Source organism: Cottoperca gobio, unplaced genomic scaffold, assembly GCF_900634415.1.
Source record: "Cottoperca gobio unplaced genomic scaffold, fCotGob3.1 fCotGob3_104arrow_ctg1, whole genome shotgun sequence".
Lineage (NCBI taxonomy): Eukaryota > Metazoa > Chordata > Actinopteri > Perciformes > Bovichtidae > Cottoperca > Cottoperca gobio.
In genome coordinates this window covers 300,532-326,487 of record NW_021166783.1, presented here as the reverse complement: position 1 = coordinate 326,487, position 25,956 = coordinate 300,532, and the positions used below count along the sequence as shown (strand labels likewise).

The window sequence follows — 25,956 nt, the reverse complement described above, 5'->3', positions numbered from 1 at the left end:
ACCATTTAACATTTATCAAAAGTGTAAAGTTTAATTATAATTAATAACTTGTGAGAAGTAAATATATATATGTTTTTATGTATTTGGGAACTTAAGCTGCCACAGTGATTTGTCGCTCTATAAATAAATTCACCTTATTTTATCCTTGCCAATTTTTATTTTATTCAATTATTTATTTATTTTATTTAGAAAATGTTCCCTTTAATTTGCTATAATTTTTATTTATGTCTCAAAACACACCACTATGTTTTATATCTTTAATATAGGTTTATAATTATTTAATATATGTAAATGAGCATTGAGACATTAATATACTGTATGTTTTATCTTCTTTGGTCAAAATAAAAATATTGAGACATATCACCGAAGCATCCGGAGGCTCGTCGTGGCACTAATCGCCCCTCATACACTCCCCTCCCCCCTCTCTTGTAGTTCCCACAGGGACAGCCTCCGTGTTTTCCTCATGAGGTAAAGTGCACTGTGCGTCCGGAGATGGACCTAAAGCTTCGCAGGTTTTCAACTTGTGTTTGAGTATTTTTTGAATCACTGTTTTTATCCACTTCTTCCTCATCTTCCTCATCAGAGCCAGAGCGAGAGGAAGATGGGCTGCTGCTCTGCACGATGCATGCTGATCCTCCTGTGTTGTCTGCAGCTGGTGAGATGTTTTCCTCTCATGATATACACACATACACGCTTCTAACTTACAACTTGTACTCATAAAAAGTCACAAAGATTACAAGTAAAAGCTCAATTATCAGAGTATCAGTATCAACAAGTATCAGAAAATACTTGTTGTTTATAAAAGAAAGTTGATTTGTTGTTGCTTTGAAGCCCTCGTGTTTTACATCTTTCCTGACAATATACAATCTGACATTTACACTTACACTGTTAAACATATTGTTTGTTATATTTGATGACCTTCCATTCACATTGTACGTATTTCTGCATCAGCTGCAAACTAAAATAAGAAGTTAGATTTGCTTCCAGCTTCTTAATCGGGAATGTGTGCAGGTTTTCTTGGTGTTGGTATTGGACTGTTGTTCAGACAAAACCAGCTCTTTGAAGACGTCACCTTGAGAATCTTTCACCAGTTTCTGATATTTTATAAGCCAAACAATTGGCAGATTAATCGATACTGAACACAACAGTTAGTTGACGCCACGATACACACATACATTTTGTGAACTATGTTAATAGTTAGCTTGTTGTAGTTGGTAGTGTCTATGTAAAGCAGTGACCGCCCACCACTACAACCACCACAATGAAGGGCTGCACCCACTTTGTCCTCCTCCTCCTCCTCCTCCTCTGTGTTTCCCACCCTGCCCCCCTTCATCATGACTGACTGGGGGGACACGACATTATGGTCTGTCTTTGTCCCCCATGACAACTTGTAATAATGAAAATTACAATCTTCTGGGATGCACAAGCAAGAGATTCAAGTCAAGTTAATTAAACCCTCTGTCCTTTCGACCCTCGCTTCGGATGAGAAAAAACTATCCCGAAAAAAACCTTTTAATAAAAGACAAACCAGTGCAGCCGTAGATGGATTACTGAGGCACAGGCCTCGGGGCCCAAAGTGTCAGGACCCTTCATCTACAAAATGTAACTCAAAATGACTGCAAAGACACAAAACGACTACAAAGAGACACAAAATGACCCCAAAGAGACAAAACGACTACAAAGAGACACAAAATGACTACAAAGAGACACAAAAGGACTATAAAGAGACACAAAATGACTACAAAGAGACAAAACGACTACAAAGAGACACATAACAACTACAAAGAGACACAAAATGACTACAAAGAGACAAAACGACTACAAAGAGACACATAACAACTACAAAGAGACACAAAAAGACTACAAAGAGACACAAAATGACCCCAAAGAGACAAAACGACTACAAAGAGACACAAAATGACTACAAAGACACAACAATTACAAAAAGACACAAAATGACCACAAATATAAAAAATGACCACAAATACACAAAATGACTACAAAGAGACACAAAACAACTACAAAGAGACACAACATGACTACAAAGAGACACAAAACAACGACAAGGAGACACAAAATGGCCACAGACCAAAACAACTACAAAGAGACACAAAACAACCACAAAGAGACACAAAACAACTACAAAGAGACACAAAACAACTACAAAGAGACACAAAACAACTACAAAGAGAACAAACCCAAAGAGACACAAAACAACTACAAAGAGACACAAAACGACCACAAAGAGACAAAGAGACACAAAACGACCACAAAGAGACACAAAACGACTACAAAGAGACACAAAACAACTACAAAGAGACACAAAACGACTACAAAGAGACACAAAACAACTACAAAGAGACACAACATGACTACAAAGAGACACAAAACAACGACAAGGAGACACAAAATGGCCACAGACACAAAACGACTACAAAGAGACACAAAACAACCACAAAGAGACACAAAACGACCACAAAGAGACACAAAACAACTACAAAGAGACACAAAACGACCACAAAGAGACACAAAACGACCACAAAGAGACACAAAACAACTACAAAGAGACACAAAACGACTAGAAAGTCTCATGAGTCCTCGTGTCTCTGCTCCTCCAGATCACTGCGCTGGAGAAGCAGGTGTTCGACTTCCTCGGCTACCAGTGGGCTCCCATCATGATCAACTTCTTCCACATCATCGTGGTCATCCTGGGCCTGTTCGGGGTCATCCAGTACAGATCACGCTACGTCCTCATGGTGAGGGATATCGAGTGTTAAAGCATTGAGAAGCTTCTTTCTTTGACTGATTCGTGGCACACTTTTTAAATGACAAACGTTTGAATCTTTCGGTTTAGGGGTCTCAAGTATCTTCAAGTGAAAAGAGTCCAAGTCGAGTTGCACGTTTTTAATTTATTTAAATAGCAGCTTTCATACAGGGGGAGTCGTCCAAAGTGAAGAAACAACAGAACAAATACAAACAGAGGAAGAGGGACGGTTAGTAAAATATAAATAAGTTCTCGTGTCTTCGGCGGAGAGTTGTATAGTTCTGGTTAAAAAAGGCAGAGCCGCAGATTTTCTTATTTGGATAACAAAGACTGCACATATGCAGCGTAACAACATTTCATATAGAATACATTTTATTAAACACACCGTTAGCGTTTTTCCTCACTTTTTGGAAAACCCTCTCTTTGACTGCTGATAAAAGTGTGATTTCTCATGCGATCTAAAACATTCAGAGTCGTCCTGATAGATATTTGACCAAAGTTTGTCTGCACCAGATCTCAACCCTTTACACCAACCAGTACAAATGTTGTGGCCTTTCTCGTCATCAAACTACTTTAGTCTCTGGACACACATAGGGAGCTCCTTGGACTCTGAATTGTGAGTTTCATGAAGTGTCTGTAATGTTTCCGTTCCTCAGTACCTGCTGTGGACGCTGCTGTGGGTCGGCTGGAATGTGTTTGTCAGCTGCGTCTACCTGGACGTGGGCGGCCTCGCCAAGGTAAAGCTAACGGTCACATAAGTGTCGGATAATTAGAGACTCGCGCAGCTTCAGATCCTAAACACAGAGTTCAGCTGCAGTCACATGATGACGGCTTGTTTCTGTCCTTTGAGAGGCTTGAAGCGACAGAGATGATGCTTTACTCAAGTAAAAGTAGAAATACCTCCGTCTAAGAGTACTTTTAACTTGTACTTACTTTTAAAAGTGTCGTATTATTATAGAATACCATCGTCTGTTTTTATCACTACACATATAAGAGCTTCTTAATGTGGAGCAAGTTTTTAATATTGTGTGTACTACTAAGCAGATTAGTTATATATTTAAACACATCTTGTTGTTTCTGTAAAAAGTAACTACAGGTGTTAAATAAATGTAGTGGAGTAACAAGGACAATAGTTCTCTGAGATGTAGTGGAGTAGAAGTATAAAGATGCATACAATGGAAATACTCAAGTAAAGTACCTCAAAATGATTACGTACTGAAGTAAATGTATTTAGTTTATGAACTATTAGTCTTTAATAATCAAGGACCATGCATAACAAACATCCATCTCATGAAGAGATGATTCGCTAAATTATGTCTCCGATCTGGAAAATATATTAAGTATTTTGTGTTTTAGTATTAAATAATAATAATAATAATCTAGAGATGATTAGTACAAGTAGTAAACATGGTGGCAGTAACACCTGTGGTAAAATTATTAACTATTTGTTTGATTCGTTGACAGAAAATGAATTAATTTCTCATTATTTGAGTGAAAATACAAAACATTTCCTGGTTTCAGCTCAACACGTTCTACGTTTCTTAATCCTCCGGCGGTCATTTTAAAATCTTTTATATATTTATGAGCTGCTTCTTTTCACACATGAAATACATAATTCTGTTGTTTATTAAGAGTTTGCTGGGCATTTAGTTTTCTGACTTATATTTAATATAATCTAATTTAATAACTTCTGATGGACAGATTCAGAATCTGGTTTATATCTTTATATAAATATAGAAAGAGAACATTTATTAAATTATAAATAAAAATAGGAATGCGAAAATCAACAAACTTACAATAAAATATGAAAGAAATGCAATAAAAATAAAATAAATATCTGATTTTAAAATGAAAGAGCTAAGTGGTAGTTTTGTGCAGAAATGTTTTCCATATTTTTATACTAGACTTATAAATGAATAATTAATGCAGTTATTAATTTATTTTCTGTCTTCCAGTTGGACTTACTACTACAGTACATATTAAATAGATATTATATAATATTTATATTAATCTCATTGTGTTGTGTTTTCACAATGTAAAGCATTATATTTCCATAACTATACAGCACTTATCATATTAATTCTAATATTAATATTAATATTAATTCGTATTAATCATTTCCTTCTCCCGTCTTCACTTTTTTACTATTTTTAAGACATAACTCATAACTTTAAGACACCTGCTCTTAATAATAATTAAAATTAATTCTGTACATATACTAAAATATATTGTTTAAATCCAATATTACATATACATTACTTTTATTAACTTTTCACTTTAAAAAGAATAGGCTTGTTGCTCAGCCCTTATGTTATATTTATATACGAGTAATGATTTGTTAATTCATTTATTATTAACTTTTTATGCTTTTTCTTAATTGCTTTTTGAGCTTGTGATGTTTTCTGTTGCTCTAATAAAAAATACGAATACAATTAAATGAAAAATGTAGGACAGTGATGTCCTCTCTCTGGGAGTATCGTCACATCGCTCCTGGTGGAAGGTCAACGGGCCGGGCTGTGAGAGCGACGGCCTGCCCTCCTCCGCTGGCTGGCAGAAAAACCAACAAAACCCCGAACTGAGCACCGTGACGAGCTGCTGGCTGGAGTACCAGTACGTCGAAGTCCTGCACTGCATCGGCCAGCTGCTCATATCTGTGAGTCCATTTTGTTTTAGAATGCAAAATATTTAATTTTCTATAGATAACAAGAGAAATTCTGACAATAAATGCAATAAAGATATGTTAAACCTTTTATATAACTTAATAGTAGGGATAATATTCCATAAATAATAAGACAAACAATAGAAAATAAATACAATAAATAGAATAGAAAATGTTAAAAAAAATATATATATATATATGTGTGTGTGTGTGTGTGTGTGTGTGTGTGTGTGTGTATGTATGTATGTATGTATGTATGTATGTATGTATGTATTATATATATATATATATATATATATATATATATATATATATATATATATATATATATATATATATATATATATATATATATATATATATATATATATATATATATATATACAGGACTGTCTCAGAAAATTAGAATATTGTGATAAAGTTCTTTTCTGTAATGCAATTTAAAAAAACAAATGTCATGCATTCTGGATTCATTACAAATCAACTGAAATATTGCAAGCCTTTTATTATTTTAATATTGCTGATTATGGCTTACAGCTTATGAAAACTCAAATATCCTATCTCTAAATATTAGAATATCATGAAAAAGTATACTAGTAGGGTGTTCAACGAATCACTTGAATCGTCTAATTAACTCGAAACACCTGCAAGGGTTTCCTGAGCCTTGAAAAACACTCAGCTTGGTTCAGTAAACTAAATCACAAGTATGGGGAAGACTGCTGATCTGACTGCTGCCCAGAGGACCATCATTGACACCCTCCATCAGGAGGGTAAGACACAAAAAGAAATGTCTCAAAGAGCAAGCTGTGCACAGAGTGCAGTTTCAAAGCACATCCACAAAAAGTCTGTTGGAAGGGGGAAATGTGGCAGGAAACGCTGCACAACCAAGAGAGATGACCGCAGCCTTAACAGCATTGTGAAGAAGAGTCGCTTCCAGAATTTGGGGGAGCTTCAAAGACAGTGGACTGAAGCTGGAGTCCAGGTATCAAAAGCCACTGTTCACAGACGTGTCCGGGAAATGGGCTACAATAGCCGTATTCCCATGGTCAAGCCACTTCTGAACTCAAGACAACGGAAGAAGCGTCTGACTTGGGCTATGGAAAAGAAGCACTGGACAGTTGCAGAGTGGTCCAAAGTCCTCTTTTCAGACGAAAGCAAGTTTTGTATTTCATTTGGAAGTCAAGGCGCCAGAGTCTGGAGAAAGGCTGGAGAGGAGCAAAATCCAAGTTGCTTGAAATCCAGTGTGAAGTTCCCACAGTCAGCGATGGTTTGGGGAGCCATGTCAGCTGCTGGTGTTGGTCCACTGTGTTTCATCAAGCCCAGAGTAAATGCAGCTGTGTACCAAGAGATTTTAGAGCACTACATGCTTCCGTCTGCTGAAAAGCTCTATGGAGATGAGGAATTCATTTTCCAGCATGATCTGGCACCTGCCCACAGTGCCAAAACCACCAGTAACTGGTGTACTGACCATGGCATTACTGTCCTCGATTGGCCTGCCAATTCCCCTGACCTGAACCCCATAGAGAATATGTGAGGTATTGTGAAGAAGAAGCTGAAAGACACCAGACCCAACAATGCTAATGAGCTAAAGGCCGCTATTGAAGCGTCCTGGGCATCCATAACACCTCAGCAATGCCACAGGCTGATTGCCTCCATGCCACGCCGCATTGATGCAGTAATCCGTGCAAAAGGATTCTCAACCAAGTACTGAGTGCATTAATGGACATTTTCAAATGTTTGATTTTGTTTTGCTGTTATAAATCTTTTTTTTTACTTGGTCTGAGGAACTATTCTAATTTTTTGAGATAGGATTTTTGAGTTTTCTTAAGCTGTAAGCCATAATCAGCAATATTAAAATAATAAAAGGCTTGCAATATTTCAGTTGATTTGTAATGAATCCAGAATGCATGACATTTTTGTTTTTTTAAATTGCATTACAGAAAATAAAGAACTTTATCACAATATTCTAATTTTCTGAGACAGTCCTGTATATATATATATATATATATATATATATATATATATATATATATATATATATATATATTTATTTATTTATTTATTTATTTATTTATATATATATATATAACCTGCGAGGTTACAAAAGTCCTCAGTTTATTTTTTTATATTTTATCCTCATATTCATTAAGTTTATTCTTAAAAATAGGAAAAATGTTTGTAACTGTTGAATTTGCGTTTCTAAATGTGGTATTTACTGATACAATACTAGATTTATTTCCTTAACACACCAAAGAAAACTAAAAGGTGTTTTATTATTTACACCTGTGCTTCTCCCGCCTGTGACAAAATGTCTTGTGAAATATTTCATGTTATCGGCGTCAACATAAAGTCTCTAAAGTCTCTGTGATGGATAAAGTGCTTTTAAAACATGAGAGAAAGGAAATTATTCACTTTTATACATTTTAACTCCCGTAGCTCCCGGGATTTGTTTATGCCTGCTACCTCGCCAGCACTTTCTCAGATGAGGAGGACAGCTGTAAGTATGATCAATGATATACAGCATTTATATCATTCATTATGGTAAATATAATACATTTTAATTACATTAGCCATTTCTATTGACATTTTAAGAATTGTGTCCTCTAAAAGGAAGAGTTTGAAGTGGGGTTGGATGAAGTTATTCAAAATGTATTTTCACATTGTACATATTTGTTATTTTTTATGGTATTTTCTTCATATTTTTAATTGTAATTTTTGCATTTATGTTATGATATTAAGAGGAAATAAAAAACCAGGCAAGTACTGCATAAGTTAAGAACATAAATGCAAAAATTACAATAAAAATATGAAGAAAATACCATTAAAAATACTACAACAAACATGTACAATATGAAAATACATTTTGAATAACCTCATACAACCCCACTTCAAAACATCCAAACTATCCCTTTAGAGTACATGTGGTTTGCATTTTACACTGATTTGTATCATTTATTTATATTTTCTTTCTTGTTTTAGTTAATTTCATTGGTGGATTCCATCATCCATCCAAACCCTCTCAGTTTCTCTTCTAGTGCAGTGCACCTGGAGTGCACCTGCAGGTGGGTTCAGTAGCACCGTGGTCATTACCTCTTCTCTCAATCTATGTCTTATATGTTGAGCATCTCATACACAAAGTATTTCTCCACAGATTTTAAATAACCACACAAGTAAAGTTGTTGAGGAAAGCCGAGAAGGAACCGGGCAGAACGGGGAAACGACTTGGAAGACGGTCATCGTGAAGTTACTTCAGCCTGGATGTCAAGAGAGGATTTCACTGAATAAAACGTGCAGAGCCGTTCATGATGCGTTTTTTAAAATCTACCTGTGTGCAAGTGTGTGTGCAAGTGTGTGTGCAAGTGTGTGTGCAAGTGTGTGTGCAAGTGTGTGTGCAAGTGTGTGTGTGCAAGTGTGGGAAAGAAATAGAAATCACGGGATATGAAGCACTCAAATACAAAACAAAAGTGTGATTTGAATAATGTAAATAAGTAGCTGGTTCTTTCTGATGTTTTTAAATTTTTTATAAATTATTAATAATGTGTAATTTCAGTTAGAAAAAGTGACCACTCCAACGTGTGTAGAGTATGATCATTATAATTCTGTGAAATAAACCATGTTTACAAAACCGCTTGTGTTGCACACATTTCTTTATTATTTAACATTTATAAGACTAAGAATACATAATCCAAAGTCTCTGTAGGGTTAGGGTTTATGTAAAGGCCGTGTCACACATCTCCGTATGGCAGAAACGTGTGCTGGCGTATATGAACATTTGTCAGAGTCCAGATACGACCAACTTTTCATCAGATCGGATCTGAAAAGTGAACGTATACAGATACGCATGTCTAACCTGTTGATATCGTATCACTTACTAATACAAAATGTATCAGACGAATACCCAACAAATGCATAAATACCTACCTACGTAAATATAGTATGTGAATACTTACCTACGTAAATACAGTACGTGAATATTTACCTACGTAAATACCTACATGAATACCTACATGACTACATTAGAGGTACGTTAGATATACGCTACGTCAGCTGACGGTGACTCCTACAGCCAGTTTATTGATAACGAGTGGATAACCTATTCCTACCCGATGTTAAGATGATGCCTGACGACGGAGTAACTTATTAACGTGTTTCTACAGTACAGCTAGCGTTCAGCATGTTAGCCGTTCTCCAGCATCAGCATGACGTGAACCAGACGGCACTTTTCCAGCTCCGTTGTCCAGACGCTCTGATACGTTTTGAATAAGTAAGTGATACGCTATCAATGTTTGACATGCGTATAATAATTTGTTATGTATTCGTTATGTATACGTCAGTGGTGGAAAAGTTGGACGTATTTGGACTCTGACACATTTTGAGCTACTTTCCATATACGCCGGCTTGTTTCTGCCGTACGGAGCTGTGTATGTCTGGCGTGTTCGGTGTAACGTCTGCGTCCTTCGATCACAACTTATCCTTAATTTATATCAACGTATTGCCGATATTTCGTATGCGCCGACATATGTTTCTGTCATACGGACATGTGTATATTATTTCATTTTATTCTATTCTAATTTATATATATTTTTGATATGTTCTATGTGTGTATGGCGTGAAGGGCTACACTCATATTTCATTGTGTAAGCCTGTGTTTTAAAATAACAAATAAAGAACCTTTACCTTTTTAGGAGCAACGATATTGTGCTGCCACAGTTGCACAGGCTTATGACAGCGCGTGTATACTTTTCAAAAGCTTAATTAATTACAAGAGAGCAAGAATTTTTTTTATTATTATTAAAAATAAATATTTTTCTGTTATATTTTTGGGTTTTTGAAAAAAGAAAAAAAACACCACATTTTCTCAATAATAAATAAATAAACTTCAATAATATGAAATTGTTATAAGAAAAAACTAAATGTTCTCTATTCAGAACAATTGTTAGAGTACAGATTATTGTAGAAATATTAGTTTGCATTCCTCAATATCTAAATAATCAGATTAAAAAACAACAAGCAAAGAAATATTGACAATACAAATAAATGCATAGATAAATTAAATTAAATTGTCCATAATAACAATGAATATACAATCACAGCTGACCTATAACCAATTACAAGAATAAACAGTGTTGGACGAAGTATTTAGAACTAGATTTTAATATAAAATCATAAGAAAAACAAAAAAATGCTGCTAGCTAGGTAGCCCTGGATGCGTCTTTTACGTCACCTACGTCATTTCCGCCCCGCAGACCCCGGATGAAGCTGCCATTGGGGCAAGTGAGCAGCAGGGCCACCGAGGCTGGTTGGATTTTAATTTAACGGAGTTAACGGGGGTCGCAGCGGATTGAAGCCCCGCTGGAGTTAATGTCGACAGGGCCGCGCGGAGTGCCAGCGACGGCTACGACGAGCAAACGGTCCACCGAGCCGGGCAGAGACACCGGCTAACGGCTGCTTGCTAACTAACATTAACTGTGCTTCTCCAGCCATTAGCCTCTCTCTCTCCACACACACACACACACACACACACACACACACACACACACACACACACACACACACACACACACACACAGAGCTTACATACTGCACAACACCTGGTGGATGAAGGATGTCTGCCGCCAGTATTGACCCTCAGGTAAGGAGAAACGCTTGTTTTATTCCCCCCACAGAGAGGCGAGGTGTGCGGGGTGTGTGTCCGAGCTAGTTCGCTAACAGAGGGGAGGTTAGCTGGATATCTGCCTCCTCTCTGCTGGTTACCAGAGGCCTGGACCACAGCTTCCAGTGGGTGGCAAAATAAATAAAAAAGCGCCCCCCACCCCCCAGAGGAGACGTATAAACATGTCAGCGTGCAGCTAAAATGATATGTGATGTTTTTAATAACATTGATTCAGAATCAGGGTTTGACTCCTGGTTTTGTGTTGCTGTTGTTGCACAGATAGAAAAGCTACAACAAAGATGAAGCAGAGTAAACATTTAGCAATTTTAAGATAAGAACATCTTCAATCTGCACATTTTCCAATCGCTAAACAATCAATTTAATGTTGTGTATTTTATATTTTTAGTGTCGTTTTATATGATCATTTTAACCTGTAAATGTAAAGTGTTTCTGAGTGCTATGAAAAGCAATCTATAAATAAAAATGTATTATAATTATTTATTTTTTTATTGTTCCTGAGGCCAAAAATGCTACACACATTACTCTTAAAACAATATGTAGCCACAGGCAAAGTCAACATTTAAATCCAAGTAATACAAGAAGAAGATATATAAAATATTGCACAAGCCTTTTAAGATAAAACAATAAATACTTATGCATTATAAAATATATATATATATATATGCATTATACAAATGTAATACATATACATTATACAAATGTAATACATAGGCATTATACAAAATTAATACATATGCATTCTAAAAATAAATATATATATGCAATATAAAAATTAAATATATAGGCATTATAAAAAAAAAAAAAATATATATATATATATATGCATTATAAAAATGTAATACATGCATTATAAAAAAAATATATATATATGCATTATATAAAATTAATACATATGCATTATAAATATATATATGCATTATAAAAATAAATGCATATGCATTATAAAAAGTTATGTACATACAAGTAGGTGAAAGAAGATATATATATATATATATATATATATATATATAATATATATATATATATATATATATAAAATAAAGTGTGTTTATATAATCAATACAACAATGAAAAACAACATACAATGTCTATAAGTTGGACCTTTTCTGTACATTGTATATAATAATGGTAGTAATGGAGGTGGTGCAAATACAATATAATAAATATTGAATGACTAATATAACAGGTTTCTTTATGGATATATAGAGACTACTCATGTTGTAGCAGTCCCTCATTCTTTGCTACTTTTCCCAATACGTTTTTAGCAGAATGTCATAATTCCCAAGACAGCAGTTTATTCAGCATAAACAGCCACGTAGGTTTATATTTGATGTATTTTAATGTAGTGTGATAAGTGTTCATCAGAGGGACGGCCTGTGGGAACTGTTCTTGTGTCTGGTTGTTTGTTGGCGTACAGAACATTATAGACCCAACATTATAGCAAGTGTTGTGTTTTTTCTCCCTTCACATGCATTCTTCCTTTCAATGCGACCACTAAGACATCGAAAGGACAAGATGCAAACAAAGGTAAGAAGAGAAATGTCCAACGATGTCTCCAGAGCGTTAAATAATGTCTTTGCATCAACATATTTCCATGCAGTAATGAACATACATCATCGTAAAGGAAAACAGCTCATCAATGGAAGACACCTTGCACTTTCCAAAGTTCAAATCTTCTAAAGGTTACGTTTATCCAGCAGACAGGATAATCTATTTTAAACATAGAATTATTTTTTCAACTTCAGTCCAGCTGTAAGAGAATGGGATGCACACGGATAGAAACAAGTTATTAATGCAGGATATTTCATTTGCACGGGAGGTCGGTGATGCTGTACTTGCAGCTTGTTCCTTGCATGGACATATCCATGCAAATATGTGTAAATTCCAGCTTTGACAACGGTTTGATTTATTGCAGCCTTCCAGTTTCAGTGCAGAATGGCTCCCTCCACCAGAAGGATGCAGTTCATGACGACTTTGAGCCTTATCTCACCAACCAGTCAAATCAGGTAGGAAACTCCTTTCAACGGTCTTGTAGCACCGAATAGTTCGAAGCTTCATTCATAACGTTGACATTCAAATTCTAAATCAGCATTCGGATGCTGCGCAGCGTCTTCATTTCTTTGCATGTTTATTCATTGTATTAAAGCTGGTATTTCTGCACAGTGTCAGACAAAGATGATTCTACACGAATGGATAGATACTTTATTCATCCCGAGGGAAATGTAGGCATCCAGTATCTTAGACATTATACATTATATCATTATTTAACTTTAATCTCCCTCCAGTAAGTACAAATAAAAAAAAAAGGCTGTACATTATAAATACAAAAGTAAAAATACAGACTGTTATAAATAATTACAAAAGTAATTTTACAACACTGCTACATTGACCACTGTTCTTGTTTATGGTTTGAAAGTTTGGAGTGTTTGAAATGTTTGAATTGTTGTAATGTTGGAATCCCCCGGCCATCACCGAGAGGAGTTGTACAGTCTTATGTCCAGGGGGACAGAAGAGTTGTTGAGCCTGTCTGTGGAGCAGGACAGGGACAGCAGTCAGGACAGGGACAGCAGTCTGTGGAGCAGGACGGGGACAGCAGTCTGTGGAGCAGGACCGGGGACAGCAGTCTGTGGGGCATGACGGGGACAGCAGTCTGTGGGGCAGGACGGGGACAGCAGTCTTTGGGGCAGGACGGGGACAGCAGTCTGTGGGGCAGGACGGGGACAGCAGTCTGTGGAGCAGGACGGGGACAGCAGTCTGTGGAGCAAGACAGGGACAGCAGTCAGGAAAGGGACAGCAGTCTGTGGAGCAGGACAGGGACAGCAGTCTGTGGAGCAGGACAGGGACAGCAGTCTGTGGAGCAGGACAGGGACAGCAGTCTGTGGAGCAGGACAGGGACAGCAGTCAGGACAGGGACAGCAGTCAGGACAGGGACAGCAGTCAGGTCAGGACAGGGACAGCAGTATGTGGAGCAGGACGGGGACAGCAGTCTGTGGGGCATGACGGGGACAGCAGTCTGTGGGGCAGGACGGGGACAGCAGTCTGTGGGGCAGGACGGGGACAGCAGTCTGTGGGGCAGGACGGGGACAGCAGTCTGTGGAGCAGGATGGGGACAGCAGTCTGTGGGGCAGGACTAGGACAGCAGTCTGTGGAGCAGGACAGGGACAGCAGTCAGGAAAGGGACAGCAGTCTGTGGAGCAGGAAAGGGACAGCAGTCAGGAAAGGGACAGCAGTCTGTGGAGCAGGACGGGGACAGCAGTCTGTGGAGCAGGACGGGGACAGCAGTCTGTGGGGCATGACGGGGACAGCAGTCTGTGGGGCAGGACGGGGACAGCAGTCTGTGGGGCAGGACGGGGACAGCAGTCTGTGGAGCAGGACGGGGACAGCAGTCTGTGGGGCAGGACTAGGACAGCAGTCTGTGGAGCAGGAAAGGGACAGAAGTCAGGAAAGGGAAAGCAGTCTGTGGAGCAGGACAGGGACAGCAGTCTGTGGAGTAGGACAGGGACAGCAGTCTGTGGGGCAGAACTAGGACAGCAGTCTGTGGAGCAGGACAGGGACAGCAGTCTGTGGAGCAGGACAGGGACAGCAGTCAGGACAGGGACAGCAGTCTGTGGAGCAGGAAAGGGACAGAAGTCAGGAAAGGGAAAGCAGTCTGTGGAGCAGGACAGGGACAGCAGTCTGTGGAGTAGGACAGGGACAGCAGTCTGTGGGGCAGAACTAGGACAGCAGTCTGTGGAGCAGGACAGGGACAGCAGTCTGTGGAGCAGGACAGGGACAGCAGTCAGGACAGGGACAGCAGTCAGGACAGGGACAGCAGTCTGTGGAGCAGGACGGGGACAGTAGTCTGTGGAGCAGGACGGGGACAGTAGTCTGTGGAGCAGGACGGGGACCACAGTCTGGAGCAGGACAGGGACAGCAGTATGTGGATCAGGACGGGGACAGCAGTCTGTGGAGCAGGACAGGGACAGCAGTATGTGGATCAGGACGGGGACAGCAGTCTGTGGAGCAGGACGGGGTCAGCAATCAGGATAGGGACAGCAGTCAGGATAGTGACAGCAGTCAGAACAGGGACAACAGTCTGTGGACAGGGACAGCAGTCTGTGGACATCAGTCAGGACAGGGACAGCAGTCTGTGGAGCAGGACGGGGACAGCAGTCTGTGGGGCATGACGGGGACAGCAGTCTGTGGGGCAGGACGGGGACAGCAGTCTGTGGAGCAGGACGGGGACAGCAGTCTGTGGAGCAGGACGATGACAGCAGTCTGTGGAGCAGGACGGGGACAGCAGTCTGTGGATCAGGACGGGGACAGCAGTCTGTGGAGCAGGACAGGGACAGCAATCTGTGGAGCAGGACAGGGACAGCAGTCAGGACAGGGACAGCAGTCTGTGGAGCAGGACAGGGACAGCAGTCTGTGGACAGGGACAGCAGTCAGGACAGGGACAGCAGTCTGTGGAGCAGGACAGGGACAGGAGTCTGTGGAGCAGGACAGGGACAGCAGTCTGTGGAGCAGGACAGGAACAGCAGTCTGTGGAGCAGGACAGGGACAGCAGTCTGTGGAGCAGGACAGGGACAGCAGTCTGGACAGGGACAGCAGTCAGGACAGGGACAGCAGTCAGGACAGGGACAGCAGTCTGTGGAGCAGGACAGGGACAGCAGTCTGTGGACAGGGACAGCAGTCGGGACAGCAGTCTGTGGAGCAGGACGGGGACAGCAGTCAGGACGGGGACAGCAGTCTGTGGAGCAGGACAGGGACAGCAGTCTGTGGAGCAGGACAGGGACAGCAGTCTGGACAGGGACAGCAGTCAGGACAGGGACAGCAGTCAGGACAGGGACAGCAGTCTGTGGAGCAGGACAGGGACAACAGTCTGTGGAGCAGGACAGGGACAGCAGTCAGGACGGGGACAGCAGTCTGTGGAGCAGGATAGGGACATCAGTCTGTGGAGCAGGATAGGGACATCAGTCTGTGGAGCAGGATAGGGACAGCAGTCTGTGGAGCAGGATAGGGACAGCAGTCTGTGGAGCAGGACAGGGACAGCAGTCAGGACGAGGACAGCAGTTTGTGGAGCAGGACGGGGACAGCAGTCTGTGGAGCAGGACGGGGACAGCAGTCAGGACGGGGACAGCAGTCTGTGGAACAGGACAGGGTCAGCAGTCTGTGGAGCAGGACGGGGACAGCAGTCAGGACGGGAACAGCAGTCTGTGGAGTAGGACAGGGACAGCAGTCTGTGGAGCAGGATAGGGACAGCAGTCTGTGGAGAAGGACAGGGACAGCAGTTTGTGGAGCAGGACGGGGACGGCAGTCTGTGGAGCAGGACGGGGACGGCAGTCTGTGGAGCAGGACGGGGACAGCAGTCAGGACGGGGACAGCAGTCTGTGGAACAGGACATGGTCAGCAGTCTGTGGAGCAGGACAGGGACAGCAGTCTGTGGAGCAGGACGGGGACAGCAGTCTGTGGAGCAGGACGGGGACAGCAGTCAGGACGGGGACAGCAGTCTGTGGAACAGGACAGGGTCAGCAGTCTGTGGAGCAGGACGGGGACAGCAGTCAGGACGGGAACAGCAGTCTGTGGAGCAGGACAGGGACAGGAGTCTGTGGAGCAGGACAGGGTCAGCAGTCTGTGGAGCAGTACAGGGACAGCAGTCAGGACGGTGACAGTCAGGACGGGGACAGCTGTCTGTGGAGCAGGACAGGGTCAGCAGTCTGTGGAGCAGGACAGGGACAGCAGTCAGGACGGGGACAGCAGTCTGTGGAGCAGGACAGGGACAGCAGTCTGTGCAGCGGGACAGCAGTCAGGACAGGGACAGCAGTCTGTGGACAGGGACAGCAGTCGGGACAGTAGTCTGTGGAGCAGGACGGGGACAGTAGTCTGTGGAGCAGGACGGGGACAGTAGTCTGTGGAGCAGGACGGGGACAGCAGTCTGTGGAGCAGGACGGGGACAGCAGTCAGGACGGGGACAGCAGTCAGGACGGGGACAGCAGTCAGGACGGGGACAGCTGTCAGGACGGGGACAGCGACAGCAGTCTGTGGAGCAGGACAGGGACAGCAGTCTGTGTAGCAGGACAGGGTCAGCAGTCTGTGGAGCAGGACAGGGACAGCAGTCTGTGGACAGGGACAGCAGTCTGTGGAGCAGGACGGGGTCAGCAGTCAGGATAGGGACAGCAGTCAGGATAGGGACAGCATTCTGTGGAGCAGGACGGGGACAGCAGTCTGTGGAGCAGGACAGAGACAACAGTCTGTGGAGCGGGACAGCAGTCAGGATAGGGACAGCAGTCTGTAGAGCAGGACAGGGACAGCAGTCTGTGGAGCAGGACAGGGACAGCAGTCTGGACAGGGACAGCAGTCTGTGGAGCAGGACGGGGACAGCAGTCTGTGGAGCAGGGCGGGGACAGCAGTCTGTGGAGCAGGACGGGGACAGCAGTCTGTGGAGCAGGACAGGGACATCAGTCAGGACAGGGACAGCAGTCTGTGGGTCAGGACAGGGACAGCAGTCTGTGGAGCAGGACAGGGACAGCAGTCTGTGGAGCAGGACAGGGACAGCAGTCTGTGGACAGGGACAGCAGTCGGGACAGCAGTCTGTGGAGCAGTACGGGGACAGCAATCTGTGGAGCAAGACGGGGACAGCAGTCTGTGGAGCAGGACGGGGACAGCTGTCAGTGGAGCAGGACGGGGACAGCAGTCTTTGGAGCAGGACGGGGACAGCAGTCTGTGGAGCAGGACAGGGACAGCAGTCTGTGGAGCGTGGAGCAGGACGGGGACAGCAGTCTGTGGAGCACGACGGGGACAGCAGTCAGGACGGGGACAGCAGTCTGTGGAGCAGGACGGGGACAGCAGTTTGTGGAGCAGGACAGGGACAGCAGTCTGTGGAGCAGGACAGGGACAGCAGTCTGTGAGCATGACAGGGACAGTAGTCTGTGGAGCAGGACAGGGACAGCAGTCTGTGGAGCAGGACAGGGACAGCAGTCTGCCGCTGGACACTTAGTGAATATTATTTGTATTATAATATCAGTAGAATTAGATTCCAGTGAATTCCAGAGTTGTGAAGTCTGAAAGTCGACATTTATTGATAAAAGAAAGATGTAATCATCTCCAAAATTCACCAAACTCAACCAAATGTTCTGCTTCGATCCATATTTGTTGGTGTTTAGCCTCAAAAACAACATTTCCACTGCTGTCCCGCCTGCTGCACACACTGACGAGTTATATTCTTTAAAGAAAGTTGATTTTAAAAACTTTCTTTGGTGATGATGTCATGAATCAGGGCTTCAGCGGATCCTGACGAAGTCTTAAATGCAACTGTTTGAAATCTTGGCCGAAGAAGGTGGAAGATTTTCTTAAATACAATTTTATGGGTATTAATATAAATGCTCTACTGTTGTGTTAACTGCAAATCATCAAGAAGGTTTTAGAAGGATTTAGCTAGAGTTTCTTATATTGCTGTTATTTATCACTATTATATTGTTTATGTCAATAAATTCATGTAATTTTAGGACTTATTTTCATTCACAGGCTTCTCATTTTACTTCATACTTCTGCCAATATGACCGCAAAACACAAACGGTATTAAATTTCATTCTATGCGGCCTTAAAACGTCTTAAATTGCACTTGTTGAGATTTGCATAAACCCAGTAAAACAAACATTTGAAGCTTCATTCAAAAACCTCAATATGAACAAAAATAAATGACTTTCAGTACAGCGCTAGTCTTTTGTGACACTAACCAAAGACTCTATTTGTGTTTGTAGAACAACAGCTATCAATCCATGACAGACCCTTACCTGTCCAGCTACTATGCCCCCTCCATTGGCTTCCCTTACCCTCTCAGTGAGGCTCCCTGGTCGACCGGCGGTGACCCACCGATCCCCTACCTGACACCCTACGCCCCCCTCAGCAATGGAGACCATCACTTTATGCACGACACCGTGTTCGGGCAGCCGGGCGGGCTCAGCAGCAGCATCTATCCTCACAGGTTCAACTTCTTCCCTGAGAACCCGGCCTTTTCCGCGTGGGGCACCAGCGGCTCTCAGGGCCAGCAGACTCAGAGCTCAGCCTACGGGGGCAGTTACAGCTACCCCCCCAGCTCTCTGGGAGGCACTTTAGTCCCTGATGGGCAGACGGGCTTCCACAGTGACACCCTGAGCAAAGCTCCCGGTATGAACAGCCTGGAGCAGGGCATGCTGGGTCTAAAAATAGGTGGGGACGTGACGGGAAGCGGCTCCGGTGTGAAGAGCTCCGGCTCTCTTGGAGGCGGCAATGTAGCTGCGGCTGTCGCCACGGGCAATGGTGGCACACCAATAGGGATGCCCCCTCCGAAGCCGGCATCGTGGGCTGCCATCGCGAGTAAACCTGCGAAGATGCAGCAACAGAAGATCAAGAACAAACCCGGCCCGCCCATGGCTGGAGGTCTGCCTCCGCCGCCCCTGAAACACAACATGGACATAGATACATGGGATAATAAAGGAGCTGCTAACAAGATGGCGCCTCCTCTGCCGCCCCATCACCACCACCACCACCACCACCATCACCAGCAGCTCCACTCCCACGCTCCCAGCCTCCTGCCCCCCCTCCAGCAGTCCCTACAGTCTGCCCAGTCCCTCGTGCAGCAGATGACCATGCAGGGTCCTCCTCCACAGTCGTACCAGAACCACAACTCCGCTCCGACACCTCAGACCCGCTGGGTAGCGCCCCGCAACCGCAACTTGTGCTACGGTGGCGGAAGCTTGGACAGCAGCGGCTCCTCTAACGGCGGCGGTGTTGGTAACGGAGGCGGAGGGGGCGGTGGTTTGCCTCCAGAGCCGGGATTGGAGTCCCACCCCGTGCTGGAGAAGCTGCGGGCGGCGCACAGCTACAATCCCAAGGAGTTCGACTGGAGCCTGAAAAACGGACGCGTGTTCATCATCAAGAGCTACTCTGAGGACGACATCCACCGCTCCATCAAGTACTCCATCTGGTGCAGCACGGAGCACGGCAACAAACGTTTGGACTCGGCCTTCAGAACCATGAACGCTAAAGGTCCCGTCTACTTGTTGTACAGCGTCAACGGCAGCGGGCATTTCTGCGGCGTGGCCGAAATGCACTCGCCCGTGGACTACGGCACCAGCGCCGGCGTTTGGGCGCAGGACAAGTGGAAGGGCAAGTTTGATGTGAACTGGTTGTTTGTTAAGGACGTGCCTAATAGCCAGCTGCGCCACATCCGCCTGGAGAACAATGACAACAAGCCAGTCACCAACTCACGTGACACTCAAGAGGTTCCTCTGGAAAAGGCAAAGCAGGTGCTCAAGATTATCGCCCAGTACAAACACACCACCTCCATCTTTGATGACTTCTCCCACTACGAGAAGAAGCAGGAGGAGGAGGAGGTGGTGAAGAAGGTAGTAATTTCCTTTTGGTCTTAACATGTGACCCTTTTAAATTAGAGGAGTGAAGATATTTAGGGACTGTACGGGAATGATTGGTGTGGGAGAGAAATCTCATGTAACGTTAAGATGAGACACGGTTCTCTTCATGTTGGTCAAGTTTCAACATTTTAAGAGCAACATTGGGGATTATATGGAATTTAGGCTATTTATTCTTTCAGACTCGTGGAAAGAAACATTTAAAACACACATCAGAGTGTGTGTTTGTAACTGTGTGTGTAGATGTAAACTCTCCACAGCTACATTACATCACGCCTCATGTACATATTAAACACTTGTAATATAAACTTGTGTTGATGTGAGTCATGAAGTGGGGAAGCTTCATGATATCTGTTAGTTACATGTTTGACCCTGTTCACCTGTAGTGTGTACAACATGTATGACCCTGTTCACCTGTAGTGTGTACAACATGTATGACTCTGTTCACCTGTAGTGTGTACAACATGTATGAATGTTACAATACATATCTTTAAAGGAGCTTTTCTTTAAAGGAGCTTTTTCTCCCACTCTTCAGCAGAAGTCTCCACTTCAGTAGCACTTACATACACCAAACTTTCCACTTTCATTCCTCTCTATATTCTGAAGCTTTGTGCAGAGGGCTTTGTTCACATGTCACTCACAGCTCATGTTATACACGCTACACTCACTACATGCAGGAGATGCACAGAGTTCTGTGTGTTGACAGGATTTAGTGATTTATGGAGTGATACAAAGACAGATCCAGAATCTGTACAAACCTTTGACATGTGAACAACATGAAACACTTTGAACCTGCTTCATCCAGACTTCTCTTTAGATCTGGACATGGAGCACATCAGCACATCTTTAATAACATAACGCCTCATGTACATATTAAACACTTGTAATATAAACTTGTGTTGATGTGAGTCATGAAGTGGGGAAGCTTCATGCTGATATCTGTCAGTTACATGTTTGACCCTGTTCACCTGTAGTGTCTCCCCTTAAAGTATTAATACTTATTTATATCCCCCCCTTTGGTTTAGATTATATTTCAAAATAAAGTATTAATATTGGTACAATTCCTTTTAATTGAAGCCCTGTAATATGTTTGCCTAATATCCTAATATTACAAATAAATGTGATTTAGGATCTGATCAAATATGCATTTAGTCTTTCTAATTATTTATTAAATGAATCTGTCTTTCATAACTCTGAGTGGCATTATGACCCGGTGTATTTGAATGCCTTTTGTCTGTCATGAAGACATCGAGTTGATTTCACGATTTGATTTTGCTATAAATGTTAGAAATAAAATTCTAAATAAGATTTGAAAAAGTAATAATAATAACCTCCTTTTCTAACATTTATCCTTTGGTCATTGAAACGATTGTAAGATTTGATGAAATATTAAAAGTGATGACGTGTTATTCTAATAAGACTTTCATGTGTTCTTTAACAGAGCTATGAACCTGCACCCATACAGAGCCGACCCCGACTCGATCAGGTAACGTCTGTGTTCTCTGTGTCCGGGCAGGCTGCAGAGAACATTAGCATTATATTATTAATATTATGTGCTGAATGATCAAATTAACTGTTATTCATCTATTCACACGTGTAAAACCTCAGAACTTTATTTAATTGTAAAACATAACATGGGAGAATTGTTCCTAACAGCAAACAGTTGTATTTATTCTACTGTACAGTATTTAATTATATATTATTATATTTAATTCCTGCATGTCTCTTGAACTGTTTTATCTCTGTTGCATTGTGGGACTGTACTTGTTGTGCACGGGACATTAAGCCTTCGCATCTTTGAATACTGGGAGCAGCAACACAAACTATTGTTGTTTTAATAAAGAAGTTGGGCAATAATTTACCTTTTCTTTCATCATTCTGCGATTTGATTTTATGCTGCACACGATTGTGCAAACCGTGACAGTCTGTGGAGTCTGTGCAGCCTCAAGAACCCTTAATGTGGAGCTGCAGCAGTAAGAAATGTTCGCTTCGCATCAGCAGTTTTTCAGTAGTACAAGTATTGCAATACTTTTACCCCGAAGTCATTGTGTCAGGATTGTGTTCAGCCAGAAGTTACACTTCACAGACTCGATGATGATGATGAGTATTAATATTTATTCATCTTTTCTCATGTCTTTGTTTTCAGGATCGTCAGAAGTAAACAGAAGACGGCTGTCGACGAAATTTAGATTTAAAAAAAAAGAAAAGGAAACACAAGGACATAAATAAATTGAAAACTAATATTTTTTTCTATTTAATTTTGTTGACGTCAAACTTGTGAGCCCCGACGCTCCGACGCTCCCGGCCCCCCCGTCTTCACGACGCGTGCAGGGATGAAGCTCGCTCCACCGGTTGAATCGCTTCAATAATATATATTTTCCTGTTTTCTTTTCTTAACCTTACAAATCTCTATCGCTCCCCCTGAACTTGCATTCTTAGCTAAATATAAGTAACAAATATGTGCACGTCTGTTTTTGAATCTCTACGACATGCTGCTGATATTCAGTGACTTCACTTGTGTGGTGTGTGTGTGTTGGAGAAATGTTAAGTGCTTGTATTGGTTAATCTTGACGAGTGAACAAGACAAATGTCTGCTATCTGTTTGTGGCCAGTTGTATTTTATATTATCAGACGGGGGGGAAATCTATAAAGCCCCTTTTTGTTTAGTTTTTTCATGTGAGGGGTGTTTTATTTTGGCGGGGGGTGTGTACACTGAGCGTTTCTGTGCATAGACTTCATCGTGCGGAGGTTGTGACGTTGGAAAGCGTAAAGCACCTGGCTTACAGCTGATTACATCCCGGGGGGGGAGGTTGTGGGATGTCGTCTCCTCGAGTGGCGCCTTAACATTTATTTTCAGCACTGAAATGATCTTTTTGCAGAAGTGCACCTCTAGAGATTCAGGGAGAAGATGTCCGCAGATGAAACGCTCTTCACCGTGGTCCCTCTCTTTCTTATTTAAGGATGCAAATATAAAATATAAAATATTACTGTATGAGTTCAGGTTTATAATCGACACAAAACTCTTTCTGTCTTACTTCCCAGTTTACGGTGACTTTTAATTCCCCCCGCAGGAAGTCTCTGCTTATGAAGTTCTGGAGGAAAATGTAGCATGTACTGCTTTTAAAAACTCAAGCCAGCGCCGTCACCTTGTTCTTTTTGTTCTTTCTTAGCATAATTATTATAATCTCGGCATCATCTTCATCATCTTCATCGCTATAACCCGTTCACGTCATCCTCGGAAATGTAAGCTTTAATGTACCGACATTTCTAACTGAGATCGCCTCAGAAATGTTTAACTGTAGCATTATAACTGATTTATTGTCAAGTGTATGGAAACCCAGAGACTAGCCTATATGGTATATGTTTGTGACTTCTTTTCTTTTTTACTTGCTTGCTGTATCGTGTGTGTATGCAAGAGTGAAAGAAAAGAGAGGGAGTACGATTGTGGAGCAATCAGAGTTATATTACTGGTATTGGATTATAGAAGATTTATGCAAAAACAATGTTTTAAAAGTCACCCCTGAATTAAATATCCATGTATCAGAGGTCACTATCACATTCTTAGATTTGATCATGTTCATTATTAAAGATATACTTATCTGTTCTTCGTGTTGTGTGTTTGTGTGCATGATGAATAATATAATGTAATAAATAATAAAGGGATTTACAGCCTCAATTTAAGGAACAACGGCCAAAAATATAACTTGTCACATTCTTAAATATCTTTAGAAGCCGTTTAAAGTTACTGAATGTATTTGATCTAACAGTAAGACCTTATAGATATTAATATTAATTTAATTTTATAGAATTTCATTAATATTTAATAATTGTATATAATTTAATATTAATGTAATTAATTAATAATTTAATGTTAATTTATATTTATTTTCTAATGTTGCATTGTAAAATTTCAAAATAATTAATTAAAATTAATTTAATTAATGTCACACAGATCCATATATGTCCTTAGACCCTCTGTCCTTACACCCTCTGTCCTTAGACCCTCTGTCTTTAGACCCTCTGTCTTTAGACCCTCTGTCCTCAGACCCTCTGTCTTTAGACCCTCTGTCCTTAGACCCTCTGTCCTCAGACCCTCTGTCCTTAGACCCTCTGTCCTGAGACCCTCTGTCCTTACACCCTCTGTCTTTAGACCCTCTGTCCTTAGACCCTCTGTCCTTACACCCTCTGTCCTCAGACCCTCTGTCCTTAGACCCTCTGTCCTGAGACCCTCTGTCCTTACACCCTCTGTCTTTAGACCCTCTGTCTTTAGACCCTCTGTCCTTACACCCTCTGTCCTCAGACCCTCTGTCCTTAGACCCTCTGTCCTTAGACCCTCTGTCCTCAGACCCTCTGTCCTTAGACCCTCTGTCCTGAGACCCTCTGTCCTTACACCCTCTGTCTTTAGACCCTCTGTCCTTAGACCCTCTGTCCTTACACCCTCTGTCCTTAGACCCTCTGTCCTCAGACCCTCTGTCCTCAGACCCTCTGTCCTTAGACCCTCTGTCCTTAGACCCTCTGTCTTTAGACCCTCGCATCGCACAAGGAAAAACTTCCTAAAAGAAACCCCATAATTAAAGGGGGAACATGTTAGAAACCTCAGGGAGAGACTGAGGAGGGATCCCTCTCCCAGGACGGACAGACGTGCAATAGATGTCGTGTGTACAGGATAAACAACATAGTACAAATACAACATTTGACAGAAATGATGTTGTGTTGAAAAAGAGAAAGTTTGGATGAATCCAGGAAAATGTCAACAAGGCTTCCCGGTGTCCAGCAGGACCAGGTCAGCAGGCGCAGCCACGATTCATGATCCTGACGTAAACTTTATCAGTGGCAACCTGCCACATGAGACACAGACACTCTGGTGATGATGCCCCGGATGATGAGTTAGTAACATACATTTACATAAATGCATACAGATAGAGAGGGAGAAGAAGAGAGGGAGGGGAGGAGAGAGGGAGAGAAGGATGAGAGCAGGGAGGTGTCCCCCGGCAGTCTAAGCCTATAGCAGCATAACTAGGGGCTGATCCAGGGCAAACCTGAGCCAGCCCTAACTATAAGCTTTATCAAAAAGGAAAGTCTTTAGCCTGCTCTTAAATGTGGAGAGGGTGTCTGCCTCCCGAACACAAACTGGAAGCTGGTTCCACTGGCAAATCAACATCGATGGAGGTCATTTTACAAAAAAGTACAAAAAACAAATCAAAATAGATAAAAACAATAAAAACAAGGTGGTCAAATTTCATTACAAAAGTGACTTAGAAAAACATTTACTCGTAGAAACTCATATTCGTACTGTAAATATGAACCTTTTTAAAAGTTAACTACACTCCTACACTTATTTTATATGCAAATGTTTTTAACAATAATATTTAAAACGTATTTTTTAACATTTATATTTGACCTTTTGTATGTTGTGTGGGTGTGTTTTTCTAATATACACACTATATATATATATATACACTTAAGACTT

The 25,956-nt window shown here is 42.0% G+C and overlaps 2 protein-coding genes across 5 annotated transcripts; both read left to right on the top strand.

Annotated features, from left to right (window-relative positions):
• Positions 1-387: 387 nt before the first annotated feature.
• On the top strand, positions 388-9,052 carry LOC115004486 (sodium/potassium-transporting ATPase subunit beta-1-interacting protein 3-like). 2 transcript variants are annotated; one of them, XM_029426121.1, is made up of 8 exons: positions 388-468; positions 584-655; positions 2,619-2,756; positions 3,421-3,501; positions 5,214-5,417; positions 7,860-7,920; positions 8,403-8,485; positions 8,575-9,052. In XM_029426121.1, the coding sequence occupies exons 2-7, from the start codon at positions 602-604 to the stop codon at positions 8,456-8,458; spliced, it is 594 nt and encodes a 197-aa protein (XP_029281981.1). In that variant the 5' UTR covers positions 388-468; positions 584-601; the 3' UTR covers positions 8,459-8,485; positions 8,575-9,052. The 2 variants fall into 2 exon arrangements, with proteins under 2 accessions (XP_029281981.1, XP_029281980.1); XM_029426120.1 differs by lacking the exon at positions 388-468 and having other exon boundaries at positions 475-655.
• Positions 9,053-10,887: 1,835 nt separating this feature from the next.
• ythdf1 (YTH N6-methyladenosine RNA binding protein F1) lies at positions 10,888-24,090 on the top strand. 3 transcript variants are annotated; one of them, XM_029426116.1, is made up of 6 exons: positions 10,888-11,055; positions 12,597-12,623; positions 13,011-13,103; positions 18,837-20,462; positions 21,928-21,972; positions 22,633-24,090. In XM_029426116.1, exons 1-6 carry the CDS (start codon positions 11,029-11,031, stop codon positions 22,645-22,647), a joined length of 1,833 nt encoding a protein of 610 aa, XP_029281976.1. In that variant the 5' UTR covers positions 10,888-11,028; the 3' UTR covers positions 22,648-24,090. The 3 variants fall into 3 exon arrangements, with proteins under 3 accessions (XP_029281976.1, XP_029281975.1, XP_029281974.1); XM_029426115.1 differs by lacking the exons at positions 10,888-11,055; positions 12,597-12,623 and adding an exon at positions 18,601-18,651 and having other exon boundaries at positions 13,023-13,103; XM_029426114.1 differs by lacking the exons at positions 10,888-11,055; positions 12,597-12,623; positions 13,011-13,103 and adding an exon at positions 18,038-18,651.
• The last annotated feature ends 1,866 nt before the right edge of the window (positions 24,091-25,956 follow it).

Coding starts and splice junctions, on each gene's coding strand:
- LOC115004486 (XM_029426121.1), top strand. CDS start 602: ATGGGCTGCTGCTCTGCACGATGCATGCTGATCCTCCTGTGTTGTCTG. Junction 656..2,618: donor TCCTGTGTTGTCTGCAGCTG/GTGAGATGTTTT, acceptor CTGCTCCTCCAG/ATCACTGCGCTGGAGAAGCA. Junction 7,921..8,402: donor CTCAGATGAGGAGGACAGCT/GTAAGTATGATC, acceptor TTCTTGTTTTAG/TTAATTTCATTGGTGGATTC.
- ythdf1 (XM_029426116.1), top strand. CDS start 11,029: ATGTCTGCCGCCAGTATTGACCCTCAG. Junction 13,104..18,836: donor TCACCAACCAGTCAAATCAG/GTAGGAAACTCC, acceptor TTGTGTTTGTAG/AACAACAGCTATCAATCCAT. Junction 20,463..21,927: donor AGGAGGAGGTGGTGAAGAAG/GTAGTAATTTCC, acceptor GTTCTTTAACAG/AGCTATGAACCTGCACCCAT.